Source organism: Phacochoerus africanus, chromosome 2 (assembly GCF_016906955.1).
Source record: "Phacochoerus africanus isolate WHEZ1 chromosome 2, ROS_Pafr_v1, whole genome shotgun sequence".
Taxonomy (NCBI): Eukaryota; Metazoa; Chordata; class Mammalia; order Artiodactyla; family Suidae; genus Phacochoerus; species Phacochoerus africanus.
This window is the reverse complement of record NC_062545.1, coordinates 160,575,845-160,595,634: the sequence shown is the minus strand read 5'-3', so window position 1 is coordinate 160,595,634 and position 19,790 is coordinate 160,575,845. Positions and strand designations below refer to the sequence as shown.

Here is a 19,790-nt window from a genome sequence, read left to right as displayed (position 1 = left end):
ACTAGTCTAGTGAAATCCTCCTCTTGGTGCACTCCTATTCATATAGGATAGAGTGATCCAGGTATACAGCTAGTGGGTTTCGCCAGCCACTAAGCAATACAACTACATTCACTATCAATCCCAATTTTGTCAGATAGAGTGAAGGCGTAATCCACCCTTCAGCCTCTTAGGGATTTGGGTGCAAACGTATAATTTCTTGCTTAGGGATCATCCCTGATTCTGGCACCACAGTTGAAGCCCTTGTCCTTGGGGCTAACGCTTCAGGTGGAAAAATAACAAAGTTGAAGCGGACTTCCTGTTGTGGCTCAGTGGGTTAAGAACCCGACTAGTATTGATGAGGATGCAGGTTCCATCTCCAGCCTTGCTAAGTGGGTTAAGGATCCGGTGTAACCACAAGCTGTGCTGTAGGTCACAGATGCAGCTCAGATCCACTGTTGCCCTGACTGTAGCATAGACTGGCACCTGCAGCTTTGATTCGACCCCTTGCCTGGGAACTTCCATATGTCGCAGGTGTGGCCCTAAAAAGAAAAAGAAAAGAAAAAAATTGGGAAAAATCAATTCTCCCCCAAATTGATATACTACTTCAATGCGCTTCCTATCAAAATCCCAGCAGGATTTTTTTGTAGCTATAGACAAGATAATTCCAAAATGTATAAGTAAAGGCAAACAGACTAGAATAGCTGTAAGATAATAATAATAAAAAAAAGTGGGAAGAATCAGTCTACCTGGACTGACCTAGAGATTATTACACTAAGTGAAATAAGTCCAAGAAAGACAAACGTCATATGATATCACATATTTGGAATCTAAAAGGGAGATATAAATGAACATATTTGCAGAACAGAAACAGATTCATAGACTTTAAAAACAAACTTATGGTTATCAAAGAGGAGGAGTGAGGGAGGGATGATTTGGGGTTTGGGGATGCCATATGCACACTGTGGTATATGGAATGATTGGTCAATGGGGGCCTACTGTATAGCACAGGAAACTCCACCAATATTCTGTGATCATCTATATGGGAAAGAATCTGAAAAAGAATGGGTGTGTTTACATGTATAACAAGTGAATCACTTGTTGTGCAGCAGAAATTATCACAACATTGTAGAAAAACTATACTTCAATAAAACTTAAAAAAAAAGAGAGGGAGTTCCCATCGTGGCTCAGTGGAAATGAATCTGTTACTATCATGAGGATGCATGTTCAATCCCTGGCCTCACTCAGTGGGTTAAAGATCCAACGTTTCAGTGAGTTGTGGTGTAGGTTGCAGACATGGTTCAGATGTGGTGTTGCTGTGGCTGTAGTGTAGACCGGTGGCTACAGCCCCAATTAGACCCCTAGCCTGGGAACCTCCATATGCCGCAGGTGCAACCCTAAAGAGAAAAAAAAAAAAAAACTTAAAAAAAAAGATACTCTCCAAAAATTGGACATCCACAGACAAAAAAGAAAAAAAAAAAAGGAAACTCGACCTCAGCTTTATACCATCTGCAAAAATTAACTCAGATGATGCGATAGTCAACACTTTGTGTCTTCTTGCCTAGAACACAAGGTTCCCAGATAGTTGGTCAAACATTATTCTGGGTATTTCTGTGAGAATATATTTAATGAGATACACATTTAAATCAGTAGACAGAGTAAAGCAGATCTCCCTCCCCATTGAGAGTGGGTCTCATCCAATCAGTTGAAGGCCTAGATAGAACCAAAAGGCTGACCCTCCCCCAAGGAAGAGATAATTATTCCTGCTGGATGGCCTTTGAACTAGAACACTATTTTTTCTGCCTTTGGACTTGTGTTGAAACATCAGCTCTTCTTTAGTCTCCAGGTTGCTAACCCACCCTGCAATTCTTGGGACTTGCCAGCCTCCCTAATCATGGGAGCCAATTTCTCATATTTAATATATAGGTATATTTTATATACCTTTTCTTATATTTTATATACAATAGAAGATGTGTATATATATGTATATATACACATTTATATACACATATATATACACATTTTCTATTGGTTCTGTTTCTCTGGAGAGCCATGACTAATCCATGGACTTAAATGTAAAACTATAAAGACTTTAGAAAAAAAACATTGGATTTCAAAAGAATAAAGACTAGTCAGACAGGCAAAGAAAAAAAAAAATCAGGTCACTTGTTTGAAAAAGAAATCAGGCTGGTTTCAGGTTTCTCCAAGGTAACACTCAACCTGTGAGAACAATGAGCTAAGGTTTTATATGGAGCTTTCTGTATTTCACCCACTGAACATGTAATAATTAAGAAAAGATTTTTCCCATGAGTGCTTCTTGAAGAAAGTATCAATGCTATTATCTTTGTTTGTTTGGGCCACTATAGCAGAATACCATAGACTGGGGCTTGTAAATAGAAATATATTTCTCATAGTTCTAGAGGCTGGAAAGTTCAAGATCAAGGTACTGGTAAGATTCAGTGTTTGGTAACAGCTCCTTTCCTGGTTCATAGAGGCCATCTTTTCACGGTGTCCTTACATGGCAGAAGGGGAAGGGAGTTCTCTAGGGTTTCTTTTATGAGGGCAAAATCCCATTCCCGAAATCGAAATTACCTCTCAAAAAGACCTCACCATCATGTTGAGTGTTAGAATTTAACACAGGAGTTTGGGGGGGGGACATAAACATTCATTTTCTAGCAACTGTAGCAACAACTGCAACCAGTCAAAAGTTGACAGAGATGGAGTTCCCATCGTGGCTCAGTGGAAATGAATCTGACTAGTATCTGTGAGGACACAGGTTCAATCCCTGGCCTCACTCAATGGGTTAAGGATCTGGCATTGCCATGCGCTTGTGGTATAGGTCGCAGATGCGGCTCCGATCTCGAGTTGCTGTGGTGTAGGGGGGCAGCTACACCTCCAATTTGACTCCTAGCCTGGGAAACTCCACTTCCATATGCCACAGGTGTGGCCCTAAAAAGACAATAAATAAGTAAATAAATTATTTAATTTAAAAAAACTTGAAAAAAGATGACAGAGAAAACTATAGCAAAAGGACTGTCTTTTGAGAATTTGACAAATGAATATATTAACAGTATAACTAAGACTAAAATAAATGTACATATTAACTAAAATAAATGTATATATTAACTAAAATAAATGAAATATATATTGTGGTTGTATTAAACTTTAAGAGAATTGGGGAAAATTAATATCTCAGTAATCTTTGCTACACCCATGCACCATGCCATGCTTCCAGTTGGTAAAATATTTTTTATGCCTTTGCTTAACATTTTGAAGTTTTGGACATATAGTAAATTCGCATTTCTGTTTTTTTAAGAAATATATTATTGGGAGTTCCCTTGTGGCTTGGCAGGTTAAGGATCTGGCGACTGAATGAGTTTGTTGTACAGCAGATATTATCACAACATTGTAAATCATCTGTGCTTCAATAAAACTTTAAAAAATTTAAAAAAATGCAATTCACAAGGGATAATGTTTACCAAAGCTATTTAAATGTTTTATGTTAATACATGCTGCATTAGTAAGCTAGATGGGCAAATACTGTAGATTCCATTTATATGAGGTACCTAGAGTAAGCAAATTCATAGAGAAAAAAGGAGAATAGTGGTTACCAGGGTCTGGAGGGAGGGGAGCATGAGGAGTTGTTATTTAATGTGTAGAGAGAGTTTCTGTTTGGGTTGAAAGTTCAGGAAATATAGCATTGATCATTCCACGACATTGTGAATGTACTTAACGCCACTGAATTGTACACTTAAAAATTTTTTTAAATGGTAAATTTTATGTTAAGTGTACTTTACCACAATAAAAAATTCTCACTTTATAAAATTAAGAAAACAGAGAAAATATTTAATTAGTAATAACTCTACAACTAAGAGAGAACTGTTTTCAGCTCTAGATTTTCCTCAAGACGTCTTTTTGGGAGGACCTCACAGCATGTGGCAGGGTTATTAAGATACTCATTTTTTTTCCTCCGTATTTTCTCTTCCCCTGTTGTGTGAAGACAGCAGGCTCCCTTCGCTTTGCATAAACGGGCAAAAATATAATTGCCTGTTAAATATTTTCCTTTCTTCTGGCTCCTGCTGTGAACAATCCCTAATCTCTCCTGCCACTAAAGAGAGAAAGCAACATACCTCTGAGAGCTACATGAGTAAAGAGGAGATTGTGTGGGCTTTGGGCAGCGATGGGAACAGATTTCTCACCTCATGAGGTTTGATGATTGGAGCCACCCGCTCCCTTCAGTGGCCAAACGTCAAATAGGGTGGCACTGAGGTGCCAAGCTTCAGCCAAAAGATTCTCATACTGCATTACTGGTGTGGAAGGGGAGAGCAGAGGGACATCGATGGACTTGAATAATAAAAGCGTCAGCAACAGTCTTGAACTAAAGATTTATCTCCTCTTCTGATCACTGGGTAAGCCTTTTGGACTTTAGTACAATCCTTGAAGGAAGACATTTAATAAGGCTAACAGTGATTTTCTTGACAGCACAGCAGATTTGGATTCGATTTAATGATAATGTAGAAATATGATATTTCTGTCTACTGGAATTTGTGAACTGAAATTTCGACTTGCCGTTAGCAAGTTTCCATAATTTCAACATCCCCTAAAGCAATAGAAATATTTGTCAAAGGGTTTTCTATACTTTGCAGTCAAACCAATAGCAGAATGAATCTGTGAGAACTAATGTTCTTTCTCTTAGAGGAAAGGGGTGTGTGTGTGTGCGTGTGTGTGTGTGTATACTTTCATTAAAATTCTAGGCATAGCACCTTGGAGATTAATAGCTATCAAGAGAAGACAGCTGGAGTTCCCATCTTGGCTTAGCGGTTAACAAACCCGAATAGCATCCATGAGGATGCGGGTTTGATCTCTGGCCTTGCTCAGTGGGTTAAGAATCTGGTGTTGCCGTGAGCTGTGGTGTAGATCACAGATCGGATCCCGAGTTGCTGTTGCTATGGCATAGGCCGGCAGCTGTAGCTCTGACTGGACCCCTAGCCTGGGAGCCTCCATATACCTTGGGTGTGGCCCTAAAAAAAGACAAAAGACAAAAAAAAAGAAAAAAAGAAAGAAAGACAAATACAACCATTCTGATTGGCCGGTGCTGTGCCCACAATATACCCATTGTTAACCATTTTTAGAATCTCCCTTCCCACTCTCATGAGGTTGCTACCAATTTCTTTCCTTATCAGTTTTAGCTTTTATTTAATAACCTAGAGCTCCTTTGATACTTTTTGATGTAATCATTTTTTAATATGGAATGTTTAAAGGCTTCTATAAAATTGTCAGTGAATTTTTAAAGGAGTTATTTATGGCCTAAGACATACATTACAATTAAGTACAGGAGAGCCTTTTAATGTTGCAACATACGATGTCTTAGGCCATAAATCATTCCCTTAAGAATCCACTGACAATTTTATAGAAGTCTTTGGGAAAATAGGATATAAGTCTTAGAGTTCTGGCAATTTTCCAAGATACAACTATTCCCATATTAAAGAATACTTACATTTAAATGCCTTGCCATTTCAGCCAGAATGATGCTCACTTGTATACAAGAACAGTTCCATGACCTGGTTTATAGATAATTCCTGGGTGTGGAAGCGCCCAGGAAGTAACAAGATCTATTAGTCATGGATTCTACCATTATGTGTTTTTGAAGTTGGCTTTTAAATTTCATATTCTCCAGAAATGATCTTTAATCCTCCAGTCCTATTTATTTACTTAGATACATTTGTTTTATATGAGGGTGTAAGTTGCAGACATCATGGGACTTTATCTCTCATCCTGCATGTGCATAATTCAGGATGTATCACCTGAAAATAAGGGTCCAACAAACACCTGTATGATAACAATACCATTATTACACCCAAGACAATAAAAATTCCATATTACCTGGTATATAGTTTGTATTCATATTTCTTCAATTATCTCCAAATTGCTTTTTACAGCTATTTTCCTCAAACCAGGATCTAAACCAAGGTTCACGTTATTGCTTTAAGTTATTGGGTTATGTGTCTTCAGTTTCTTTTAATCTAGGAAAGTCCCTCAACCTTTTAATTTTATTTATTTTTGCTTCATGATGTTGACATTTTGGAGAGACCAGGCAGGTTTTCTAGTAGATATCCGATGTTCTGTTTTGATTGATTGGCTTCTCATGATGTTATTCATCTCTCTCCCCTGAATTTCTTGCAACCAGCAGTTAGGTCTATGGTCTGATTAGATTCGGACTACACATTTTTGGTAGAGACACTTCTTAAGTGTATTTTGCATTGCATCCCACTGGCTGGTGCTGTCAGGTAGCCCACTGAAAGTGATGCTCAATTTGATGTCTGGGGTAAGGTGGTGACAGCTGTATCTCTCCTTGTAAAGATCATATTCCCCGCTGCAATGAGCAAGTTCCCGGGGAAGGGCACCTGGAAACATTGACAAATTGTCACCAACAATTTTTCCCATTCCTGTTTGTATATGCCACTCCTTCCGTCAAGAGGCGGACACTCTCTCTCTCATCCCTTGAAGCTGGATTAGCCTTGTAACTTTGACCAATATAATATGATGAAAGAGGTATTTCCTTATTTCTGGGCCTAGGCTTAAAGAGGACCTGAAGCTTCTCCTTTGCCCTCTTGGGTTTAAGCCATCAAATAAAGAAATCCAGGCCTATCTCTGAAGGATAGAGGCCCAGCCAGCCCAGCTGGAGGCACCAGATGTATAAGTGGAGCCACCTGGATTCCTCAGCCCTGGTCAAGCCCTGGTCTAGTCAACCACAGAACTCTGCTACACTGAAGTCGTCATATAAAACAGAAGATGTTTTAAGCCACTATGATTTTGAGCAGTTTGTCATATAGGAAACAGATCCTATATAAATATTCTTTTACTCAATAGTTTTAGCATCCATTGATGATCCTTGCCTAAATAAATTATTTCATTGGGGTTGCCAGAGGATAGTTTAAATTCTGTCATTCTCTAGACATATAATCTGGTAACCTGGCATATGAGAGAGAGAGAGAGAAACAGGACAGAGAGAGACAGAAAGAGATCCTAACTTCCCCTCATCAAGTAGGTATAAACTACTGTATAGTTCCTCCTAAAAATGAGGGTAAATGCTTAAACTTTCTCATTAGATATTTGTTTCAGAATAAAAGGCTGACACAACATTTATCCCCAAGGATAACAAATGAGGTTCTCTGATTTTCTTCCTTTAGTCTTCTTTAGATGTCTCTCCTCCACAGCCACGTGCACCCTGTCACTGAATTTTGAGTGCTGCGCTGTATTTATGCGTCCATCCTTTCAATTGGCCTGAGGTTTCCCGAGGCAGAGACATTGGAGGCTCAGAGTCAAATACACACAGTTCTCGATGAAATTAGACTTCTACCTTACTACTACTTACCATTTTTCTATACATATTATCTTACATAGTTTAGATAATACTTTAAATTTTTTTAAAATTCTGCAATTGTTTTGTCTTTTGGTGATTTTGATGGGTTTTCATTTTTAAATCAAAAGAATAACCATGTAGTTATAAAAACAAACAATATAGAGTGGGCCAATAATGTGTATCAGTAGTTGCTGACCCTCAAACCCTCCCAACTCCACCAGAGGTAATCACTTTCCATTTTTTAGATTTGGTTTTTTTTTTTTTTTTGAGTTTCAATTTATGTATTTATTGTATTACACAATGAATTTTTTTTTTGTCTTTTTGCCGTTTCTTGGGCCGCTCTTGCGGCATTTGGAGGTTCCCAGGCTAGGGGTCGAATCAGAGCTGTAGCCGGCCTACACCACAGCCACAGCAACGCAGGATCCGAGCCACGTCTGCAACCTACACCACAGCTCACGGCAACGCCGGATCCTTAACCCACTGAGTAAGGCCAGGGATCGAACCTGCAACCTCATGGTTCCTAGTCAGATTTGTTAACCACTGCGCCACAACGGGAACTCCTTACACAATGAATTTTATTACATTTATAGTTGTACAGTGATCATTATAAAGGTTTGGTTCTTGTAGCAGATTTTGTTCTCAAAATCTATCTTTCAACTCAATGTTGCCGTGCTAGTATCTCACACACAGGAAAACGAAGAGATGGAGTGCTCTGGGGGCTATTTCAATCAATAGAGCACAGCAAAAGTGCTTCTGGGGCTGTCATGAAAAGTGACCCAGCTTCTGCTTTGCTCTCTGGAATACTTGTTCTAGAAGCCTTTAGTCTGACTGTCCCGAGACTGCCATGCTGTGCGGAAGCCCAAACTAGCCCAGGCAGAGAGGCCACCTGGAAAGAACTCGAGACTTCATGGAAAGAGATGTCCTCTGCCCCAGATGCTCTTCCAGCCCCGGCCCCCATCTGACCACAGCTGTGCAAGAGACTCCTGGCCAGAACTGCCCAGCCAAGTCCTCCTGAGTTCCTGACCCACAGAAACAGAGAGAAAAAACTGTTTGAAGCCATCAGGTTTGGGAATGCCTTACAAGGCAACAATACAGGAGTAATTTTTTGGCGTTATCCCCACGTCTGCTTATTGTACTGTGTCTTGATTTATTGCCCTTGGACATTATTGTTTCCAACTTCTCAGATGCGACCTTAGATCACTTACATTAACCCTCACTTCACCCTCCTAAGTTTTGATAGTAAATATCACCATTTAGAATTCTTTTATTGGTTACATTTGAAACTCTATCTTAAAAACTCTAATTCTTAGTCCATTAAGTAAAAGTTTATACAAGTAAAATTAAGCTTATATAATGTGTTTCCTTTTTAACACATCTCTTTCAACTCTCAATTATCTCAGATATTCTTAATGAAATGTTAGGCAAAGAGAAGATATAAACTTGTAAGTCCTGATATTCTCTAAAACTCACTTGTTTTTCTGCACTTTCCCTCCTGAGGAGTTAAATGGGCCCCTGTATTGCCTACCAGGCAATTCCTACCACACCAGTATCTTCCGTGTCCTGAATGGTGGGTGGCATGAATTTGTGTGATTTCTCCTAATGTTGTAAATACTGCTTTACTGTTTCTTTAGGAAGAAGTTCCAAGGGCCCTTCTTTTTCCACCAACCTTTACTCCCTGGGCCAGGAATCTGCTCTGGTGACTCCAACCACTGCTGAGAATATTTGTTCAGTGTTCCATGGTGCCTGCTATAGCGTAGACTGCTCGAAACTCCAGCCTCCCTATCACCTGCCCTCCATAAAACCTCTCTTGAATAGTGGACCACAATGACTTTCTGATTCTCCAGTAAAGAATACTGGCTCAGAACCAGTGTCCCGTAATCCCCCAGAATATTCCCTTTACTGCACAGCAGCCTTAATGAGCAGCCTCAGACCCTTTGGGGAAGGCTGGCTGAATGGAGATTCACAGCACACCTAAACATTACTGCAGGAGCTTTCCTTAATAGTACTTAGTTTCTACTTTTTTCAAGTGGTACTATTACCTGATTCTGGTCTGGAAACTGAGCCAGGTGCTCCATCATGATGATGAGGCTTAGAGCCTTTTGGTTATAGTAATGCAGCAACACCTTAGAGATGGTACTAGGACCCCACCACTCAAATTCTCTGTAGGGAAACCCATCTGATTATCATACCAGCCCTGCTACTTAATGTGGTGACCAGGGCCAACTGGCTTGTGCTGGCTAGTTGCCACTATTTGGCTTGGGCCACCAAAATGTCATTCTAGCTCCAATGAAATGAAAGTCCCAATAAAACATTCTGAAATGCATTCCTTTCATCTATCAATGCCTTCCTTAAGGGGCTGGGTTCCATGTCTTCTCCAGGAACATGCGGCTTTGTGAGTGGTTCTCCTGTGACAGATCCACTCCAGCTCTTCCATTTCCTAGATACTGGGTTTTCTTACATTATCTTACTGGGGTTCAGAGTGGTCAGCTGTCAAGCTCAGCTTCTTCAATCAGTTAGGCAAACAATTAAAACCACTCTCAGCCACTCAAACCAAGCTGAACCCATACTGACAGATTCATTTACCTCTGAAATTAGACTCTTGGCTGATCACCAACATAATCCATTCCACACATAGTCCTACAGAATCCTCCAAATTCTCACAAATATATACATTTCAATAGTGTGGATCCTATCTACTAAATTTCCTTACCTTCACATAAGAAAGCTTGGTGAATCTGCAAATTCCACTGATATATCTGGCAACCTGCAGGATCCCTGGGTTACCAGTTAGCAGTCCCTGAGGTTTTCCTGTCTTCATTGTGCTCTACAGCAGCTGTAAATAGTTTCCCAATGTCTTATCCTCACTGGACACTTCATTCCACAAGGCCATAGAAAGTACCATAATTAGCTGTCTCACCATAAGCTACCAGATTCCCATCCAGTTAGATGCTGCTACAATCCTGTTTTCAATGTCCTACCATCTTTGTGGTGCTAAAGACTGAAGGACCTGAGGACCTGAGAAGCCAAGGCTAGTCAAGGGCCTATGTGATATCTGCCACCTAATGAAAAAAGTAGGATCTCTTCTCTTTGTTTCCTGTGTTGGGAGACCAGGGACACTCCCCAAACCAGGTGTGCAACCCAGAAGAACAGCATGCATCAAAGGGTACATTTGTTTGATGAATATCATTGCTGTCCTTTCTTTCCATCTCTCTTCTTAAAACCTTTTCTATTATAAGTTTCCAGAGGAGATAAATTCTTGTGATCAGCTGGCAAGCTAACTGTAATTCTTCCTTAAAAACTTTTTATTTGATTTTGGGAAATTAAAATATTTAAAGATAAAAATAAAAAAATTAAATGAGTACCCATATTTTTATCACACAGATTTAGCCACTGTTAACTTTTTTGTATCTTTTTTTTAGGGCCGCACCCAAGGCATATGGGAGTTCCCAGGCTAGGGGTTGAATTGGAGCTGTAGCTGCCGGCCTACTCCACAGCCACAGCAATGCCAGATCCTTAACCTACTGAGTGGGGCCAGGAATCGAACTGGCATCCTCACGGATACTCGTTGGGTTCATTATCACTGAGCCACGACAGGAACTCCACAGCCACCATTAATTTCTTCTTTTTTTTTGTCTTTTGCTTTTTTAGGCCCGCACCTGAGGCACATGGAGATTCCCAGCCCAGAGGTCCAATTGGAGCTGTTGCCACTGGCCTACGCCAGAGCCATAGCAACATGGGATCCGAGCCACGTCTGCGACCTACACAACAGCTCATGGCAATGCCAGATCCTTAACCCACTGAGGCCAGGGATTGAACCTGCAACCTCATGGTTCCTAGTTGGATTCGTTTCCGCTGCGCCACAACAGGAACTCCCCACCACTGTTAATTTCTTGATGTATTTGTTTTCATCCTCATTTTCTTATTTTAAACAAATAAAAATTTAAGGGGGTGGGAAGAGAGGCTCTAAAGGCTCTAAAAGTCACACATGCTCACTGTATTCAGACTTAGGGAAAAAATACGAAGATTGATTCATTCAGTAAGTATTTATTGAGTGCCTATCAGGCACCAGATACTGAAGGTACAGCAGAGGAAAAAAAAACAGGAAAACCCCAGCTTTTATGGGACATACATCAGCAAGAGAAATTACAAACAAGAAAAACAGTAAATTATATACTATAAATGATGATAAATGCTGTAGAGAAAAATAAAGCAGGGGTTGGGTATAAGAAACATCATTTTTAAATAGGATGACCAGGGGGAGTATTGCTGAAAGGATACTCTTAACTCACACTTAGAGGAGGTGAAAGAGGTAAAGAAAGGAGAAAAATCCAGCCAAATCTTATTATCCACAAATAACATAATGAACATAAAGTGAAAAGTAGTTCCAGATATCTTTCTATGTATATTAACTGATATCTGCATGAATAATTATGGATGAATGGACAGAAAGGTACAGCTGGGAGAAAGATACTGTTATAAAAAATTAATTCACACTATACTTCTTTTCAATCATCAATAATCTATTAAGAATATACTTTTGTGTCTAGAGATATACATATCTATACATATATTACCCAGATTTGGATTGGGGTTTGCACTAAATCTAGAATCAATTTGGTTAGAAATGATACTTTTGATAAGAATCTTCCAACTCATGAACAGGGCCCACCTCTCTAATTTATTCAGGTCTTTAGTGATCATGTTTCATTGTTTCCTACACTGAGGTCTTACACATCTTGAAGATTTTGAGGTTATTTGATTCTTTCTGATATTATTGCAACTGGTATTGTTTTAATTTCAATTTCTAATTGTTGCTAGAATATAGAAATGCAATTATTTTTATTTATTAACCAGTATCCTGTAATGTTAAATTCAGATTCTAAGTGTATTAATTTGGATTTTCTACATACACAAATGTCACCTGAGAATGACAATTTTGTTTGTGCCTTTTTAACCACTAAACTTTTATTTTTCTTACACTGGCTAGAATTTCCTTCACAAAACCTTGAAAAGGGGTGGTGACAGCAGGCACCTTTGTCTTTTTCCTCATCTCTGGGAAGTCAAGTTTTCAATAATTTACAATTAGTATGATATTTGCTAGAGTTTTTTGGGAAAATGCTCTTTATTAAATTAAGACGCTCCCTTCAATTCCTGGTTTGTCAAGTTAAAAAGGAAAATTACAAATGGGTGCTAGATTTTATTAAAAGCTTTTTATGACTCTACAATAATTTTTCTCCTTTACTTCTGTAAATGTGGTAAATAATATTACTTTTCCAATTTAAAACTACAGACAGCCCTTGCTTTGCACTGCACCATGTAAACTAAATAGAAACTTGCTAGTTTCTGTGGCGTAAATCTCTCCCAACATGGCAGATTGCAAGCCAACGAGGTGACTGAACAGGTGGGTACAAATATGTAAAACTCACTCATACTGGTTCTTTTGAGCCAGTATGAGTGAGCTCTGGCACACCTCTGATTTTAGTTCCCAATAACCAAGACTGAAACTTACCACAACTTCGCTAGACTAACCAGAACAAATCAAATTATCTATTTTATAAAAAGTTTTACAGATAATCTAGGATAAAATATGGATATAATTCCTTAATTTTTCAAGTCTTTATTAAGTACCTAATAAACAGCATCTAGCACTATGCTAATGCAAAGGGAAATGTAACTGTTTGAAGAGCTCACAATCTAAACAATCTAAACAAAATTAACAGAACATGCTTGAAACCTGGAGAATCTTAAGAGAGTCATAGCAACTTAGTGCTAAAGAAATGCAAAGGCAGGATGGGGACAGTTTAGGAATTCTTCCTGGAAGAGACTATATGGGTCATGAGCTAGGTCTTAATGTAAATAATGGGATCTCGACTAGCAGAGGAAAGAAGAAAGGAGAGAGGAAACCCACAGCCCCTGTGAGAGCTCACAAAGCTGGGCACTCCATCTGCAGCGCTTCTGACAATGCATAAGGGAGGTGTGTCACCACTTCCTACCTATGCACGTGCAAGTGGCTAAATGGCACTTCATATTCATAATCAAATACACTCATTCCATCTTTCTGCATGTTGACGACAGTACACTCAAAGCCAAAATTTTCTACTGAAATACTTTATAATTAAGGTCTCTATAGTTTTCAGACTAGGACCAAAAATTTTCTGAAACTTCCAGGGCATACCTTATAGAGATGTTCAAGTAGGGTTTACTTGCTGGCTCAGAAAACATTTACCCCCAAATCATAATGGTCGGGGTCCAGACAGACAGAGCCTGAACATTCATTTTCCTTGGAGTATTTCTCTGCCCAGAAAGGGCACATGGAAATGGCCCATGCTTTACCATTCTAGAATAAGTCTAAACTCACTAGATACCAGAAACAGTTTTAAAACTAGAAATTTAGAAAATGAAGCTATGGCTAGAAGTGATATGGACACTGAGGCATAGTTCTCAGAGCACATGTAAGAATTTAGTGTGATAAAGCATACACATCATCAGCACAGTACTTATACACTATTTGATCAATTTAAGTAAAATACTTCCTCAAAACAAATTTTGGATTCTTGAAAAATTCTGGATTTCAACCACTATATAATTATAATGTAATTATGTTAATTCTCCTAATGATAGGATTAATAGCAATCCTGCATGATTCTGAGGCTGATAAAATAAAAATATATAAAATTTAAGACATCCACAAAGGATTTGGTGTTGATCTGCCAATTCCCAATTCTCACATAAAGGTTGCTGAAAATCAGAATTTTTATGTATACATTCTCGATTTTTAGTGATTTATTTGTATCTAATCAGTTTAGATAATATTTTCTCCTGCAGAGAAGATCCCAAAATAAAGAAGCATACACAGAATATAGCCAACAGTAGGTTATATCAATTTACTTCACGTAGAACAGCGTATTTCAGGTCTATGATTTCCATTTAATATCAACAAACACCAACTGTACAGAAAACCCAAAGGCAACTATAGAGAATCATATGTAAAATGTGCAAATATACTTTAAAATGCAAGTTATCCTAGAGCATCAACAAGGCAGAACTTTATGGTAAATTAAGGAATCTACCTTATCTAGTTGACTTAATAATCCTTTGCATGTACAGCCAATGCAAATGTACAAGGCACAACTTAGTGTTGGTGCTAACGTGTATAACACACACCCTCAGATTATTTACTTGAAGATATTAAAATAACAATGTCATGTTTGTAGTTTATTATTTAAGGAGACATCAGCTCATTTCTAAAGCTTTATGAAACATTACATTGATAATGTATGTGTGGCCAGGGCAAGATGTTCCCTGACCTTAAAAGGTAAAAGACAAGATGCTGTTCGATATTTAAAAAAAAATTATATATATATATATGTACACCCGCCCCCCCCCACCCCAATCACACACAAGTAACTTCCCATAATCCAAAGGGAGCTTGTTCCTTTTAGCAAAGGTTCCCATTACAGTATTTCACGACAGAGTTATTTTTAAAAGTACGTATTTATTAACCACCTGTTTTGGTTACTCTTGCTACAAAAAGACACTGAAGTAGACAATTTTCTTCTTCAAGATAAAGACAATGTCTAGAGAGTCTTTCTCTTGAGATTGCACAGTGAAAGGTATTATTTAGTTAAGTATAAAAAAGCCTGCTGCTTTTATAGAAACTTAAATCTACATGGAGAAAAACACCAACCTATCAAAAATCAATAAAAGCTGTGGGAAGAACGCAATTTAAAATCTTTCGAGCCCAATCACAGTGCTCTTTGCTGTTTTACTGACCATCCCTGAGAGTAAATCATTTTTAACTTTTTAATAAAGTTAAGTAAATTTTACATTGATGAGAAGGATGCTTAAGATTTTTTTCAAAATATGAAATAAGCCTCATTTCATTTTAGTTTAAAAAAAATGAATGCTCTTTGCAAAGACCACTATTCATAACAATTTAAAATATTTGTATCTCAATTTTAAATCTTTTTACTGGGTAATTTCTTTTTCTTTTTGCTTTTTATGTATCACTCACTCTTTTTTAGTTACTACTCATTTTCTTATAACCCGTTATTTTATAATTTTTAACAGGAGAATTTAACTGATAATGGAGCAAAAGTATATATAAAACTTAAAGGAACTCTGAAGTAAGATCTCTATCTCCCTGTGGTAAAAGAGTTTTACAGGAAAAAATCTGAACGCCATCCAAGAAGGGCAAAAATACCCATGAAAGAAACACACATGGTAAATTTCTTCCTTGCGGTCTTTGATTTAGCCTTCTTGGCCAAAATCTTCTGTAAACTTCTTTAATTTCAACAAGTCGTGTTCATTGACTGTGGGTTTTGTGCTTGATAGTGACCGGAGCATATCCGACTGTCAGGAAAAAGAAGTGGGGAAGATTAGTAATAGATTTATCAAATAAACACTGCATCACTAACTTTCACCTAAGGATATCTGTGATGTGCCATAAGCTATTGATGATAAACTCTTGCTCTCCTAAAGAACATCTTTAACTATGTTATTCCTTTGCTCTCATCACAACCTTCAAAGGCTCCTCAGTGCCCTAAAGAAAGTACAGTTCTCTTACCCTGAGGGTCAAGGCCTCCACAGTAAGTCCCTGATCACTTTTCTGGCCATATCTGTTTTTTCTTAAACATGAGGGCAGCTGTCCAAGTACAACTCAGAAGGAATATAGTCATTCACTTATTTTATGAAACAAAATAATCCCCTAATCAAAACCAACTAATCAAAAATGTTAACTATTAAAATTACAATTAAAATGGTAAGAAAATATACTAATGTCAAGGATTCATTTAAAAATTAACTTCTAGGCCATTTCTCCTATAAAATAGTATGGGAAATGGAAAACAAAACAAAACAAAACTTTAAAACAATAAATCAAGGATTGAAACAAAAAAGGATTTCTGGATAATTTTTCAGTAAGTATTGTGGTAAATTAACACATAAATATATCTATGTTTATGGATATATTACTACACACAAACTTATATACATACATATACACATACATGTCTATATACCTAGGTCTACATGGTCTACATATCCTGTGAAAGCTTCCCCTTTGGAAGTTACTATTAATTTTGATATACAGATTTGAAAATCTATAAAGCAGAAGATTTTAAAAACTGAGTGTTCATCAACAAGAAAACATAAGCATAATAAACATTCCTTAAAATTGATACACCTTACAAAATAATAGTCTCATGAATTATTTTAATTCCTCCAATAGAAATTATATAAATGTAATTTTTATGAATATTTTAATTTCTCAAATTCATATTTACATTCACATTAATCTTCACAACTTTTTAAGCAGTTAGTATTAAATAAACATGTCTGATCATTTTTCTTTTCTTTTTTTTTTTTTTTTTTGCTTTTTAGGGCCGCACTCTTGGCATATGGAGGTTCCCAGGCTAGGGGTCCAATTGGAGCTGTAGCCTCCAGCCTACACCACAGCAACAGCAACTCAGGATCCGCGCCGTATCTGCGACCTCAGATACGTGGCAATGCCAGATCCTTAACCCACTGAGCAAGGCCAGGGATTGAATCCACAATCTCATGGTTCCTAGTCGGGTTCGTTTCCACTCTGCCACGACGGGAACTCCATGCCTGATCATATTAACATCTTCTAGCTGATTTTACATAACAGAAAATTTTATCTGTCTGAGAAATTATAAAATACGTTTTAAAATTTTTCTTAAATCAAAATGACAAACCATGCAAACAACTGGCTCCAAAAGTTTATCCCCAGGGATATCCATCCATGTCATTTCAATGGCACCAGGGTCACCTGGAGAACAGGGTGTTAGCAGATCATCTACTATGTGGTTAGGATCAGCTCGTGAAGGTCCACGAACCTGGAAAAAACAGCAATACGAAATACTTATTTTTAACAAATTAAGTAAATGTTAAAATTTAGACCATGATCAGGAAATCTGGATATGCACTATTTTTTTGGGGGGGGGGGGGGGCGCTGCATCCAAAGCATATGAAAGTTCCCAGGCCAGGGAATGAAGCTGTACCGCATCTGTGACCTACACCTTACTGTGGCAACACCAGATCCTTAACCCATTGTGCCACGGAGAAACTTTCAATGTAGTATTATTTTACGTTTTGTTAGAAATGTTTACTTCTGAAAATAAACAGAAGGATATATGACAAAAATATAATTATCTCTGGGTGATGGGATAGATTTTGCTTGGCTTTTTTCTTGATGCTTTTCTATATTTGAAATTTCCTACAATAAATTACTTATATGATCCTAGGGAGAAAATAAATTAAAATCAGTTACCTGCAACTAAAGCTTTTTTTTCCCCTCTAATACTTACTAAGTGGTAATAATTGTAGAGACCAAAAATAAACTACCCCCAAATTCTCTTAATAACTCTATTTTTGATAACTGAGAAATTTTGAAAGTTTGAGATTTTGGAAGGTCTATTATTTCTGTCTTTCCCAACAAAAACTCCTTCTTCAAATATAAGTACAAAATAAATTAAATGTTAAATGTAATTTCAGTGCCGTTTTATGATTCATAACTAATTTAAAATAACTGTTTTTAAAAATTTTTTTTTGTCTTTTTTTTTTTAGGGTCACACCTGCAGCATATGGAAGTTCCCAGGCTAGGGGCTGAATCAGAACTGCAGCAATGTCTTCAGAGCTGCATCTGCGACCTACACCGCAGCCTCTGGCAATGCTGTATCTTTTATCTCACTGAGGGAGGCCAGGGATGGAATCTGCATCTTCATGGATACTAGCCAGGTTCTTAACCTGCTGAGCCACAATGGCAACCCCTAAAAAAGTTTTAATAACATCCAGAAAAAGAAATTTTGTGACTAGAGTCACATGTAATATTTAAATGACAACAGATTTGTATCAAATCAGGAGCTACTTTCACATTTAATATTTGTTTTACAATGATCAATCTTAAATACTGTCTCAGGATTGGAGCGGGGTAGAGAAATAAACATTTTCACTTAACTTATTATGTGTATTTTATTGTCTCTCTTTCCTCACAAATATTCCAGTGGCAGGGATTTTTGTGTTTGTTTTGTTTAGTTTTTGGCCATGCCTGTGGCATGTGACAGTTCCCAGATTAGGGATCAAACTGAGCCACAGCAGTGACAACACCAGATCCTTAATAAGCCAAAAGCGAGATGAGGGATTTTTGTGTTTTTTGACTGTTGTACTTTCTTACAGCTGAGTCCAGATTAGTACTTAGACATTTAATAAATAAAATACACAGCAAAACTTGTTCTTGCTAATTGAAAAATGGAATAGAAGATGGAGCTGCAGAGAGACCTACTCTAGTTGGTGATACAAAAGGCCTGATGTTAAAAGTGATTTGGCTGCTTCACCTTTATCCTCCTGACAAGGGCCTACCTTTAGGGTCATATAAGCTGTCCCCAGTACTAATAAAGAGAAGTGAATATAAAGTTCTGAGTAGGAAAGGACTGAGTTCCTAATAATCTACAGTTTCTCAATAGCAAAGATAATTTAAGAAAAAATACAACAGTTGTGGTATCAACTTGATCCTGAGCCAACCACACTTCTCTCAGTAATGAAATGGCTGAAGAGGAGATGAGAACATTTACTGGGCTATTCAGGTACCATGACAAGTGTTTTATAATATTACTTCATTTCATTCTCATAACTGCATTTCAAACTAGCGCTATCATCCTTATTTAAGGGCTGATAAAACATGAGACTTAAAAAGGTAATGCAATTTGGTCAAGGAGATAAAACAAATTATGAAGTCAGGCTTCAAATTCAGGTTTTAATTCAAGCTCACCATTAAAAAAAAAAAACACAACTTACTTTACAGTGGTATGTAATAGACCTGCATATGTATATCAGTCATGATATATTAATTTGTCATATACTGATGGATTATGTTTGCTAATAGCTTTTCAGAATTTTCACATCTATGTTCCTGAGTATACTGGAGACTGTTGTCCTCAGCAAAAGGGTTGGTCCAAATTACCTAGTCTACTGCTACTTAAATTGGATATCCCAAGACCACAGCCTTTTTACAAAATTCTCTCTCTACCCACATACACTCAAGTCATTCGTGCAGACACAAAACAGTGCATGGGAGGGGCAGGAGAGCAGTCATCCAGTCTTCAGACTCTAAAGTACACTTTACCTATAGAAAAAAAAAAAAATCACACCTCTGCTCCTCTCCAGCTATACCCTGGCAAACTGTTAAAAACATCCAAGTTCCAGTTTAATCATGTTAACATCAGTCTCAGACTAACCATCAACAGGTGGCTATACACACCTCTTGCAGAGCTTCTGTAAAGACCAAATGAAACAGGAAGACAGTGGAGCAAACACAGTGCTGGGCACGTGACTATTTAAACAAGATTAGCTTTTTTTATTTTTTATTTTCACTTTGTTAATGAGCTGTAAACATACCAAATTCTGCTTGAGGATACTCTAGTATAATCAGAGA

At 37.7% G+C, this 19,790-nt stretch overlaps 1 protein-coding gene across 1 annotated transcript in view; it reads right to left on the bottom strand.

The window, feature by feature from the left end:
• Positions 1–11,363: 11,363 nt before the first annotated feature.
• VPS4B (vacuolar protein sorting 4 homolog B) overlaps positions 11,364–19,790 on the bottom strand; it is a 39,924-nt gene continuing 31,497 nt past the window's right edge. The window contains exons 10-11 of the mRNA XM_047767000.1: positions 17,056–17,196; positions 11,364–15,691 (exon numbers count right to left, since the gene is read on the bottom strand). Coding sequence (XP_047622956.1) covers positions 15,590–15,691; positions 17,056–17,196 — 243 coding nt within the window. The 3' untranslated portion in view covers positions 11,364–15,589. The remainder of the gene's footprint in view (positions 15,692–17,055; positions 17,197–19,790) is intronic.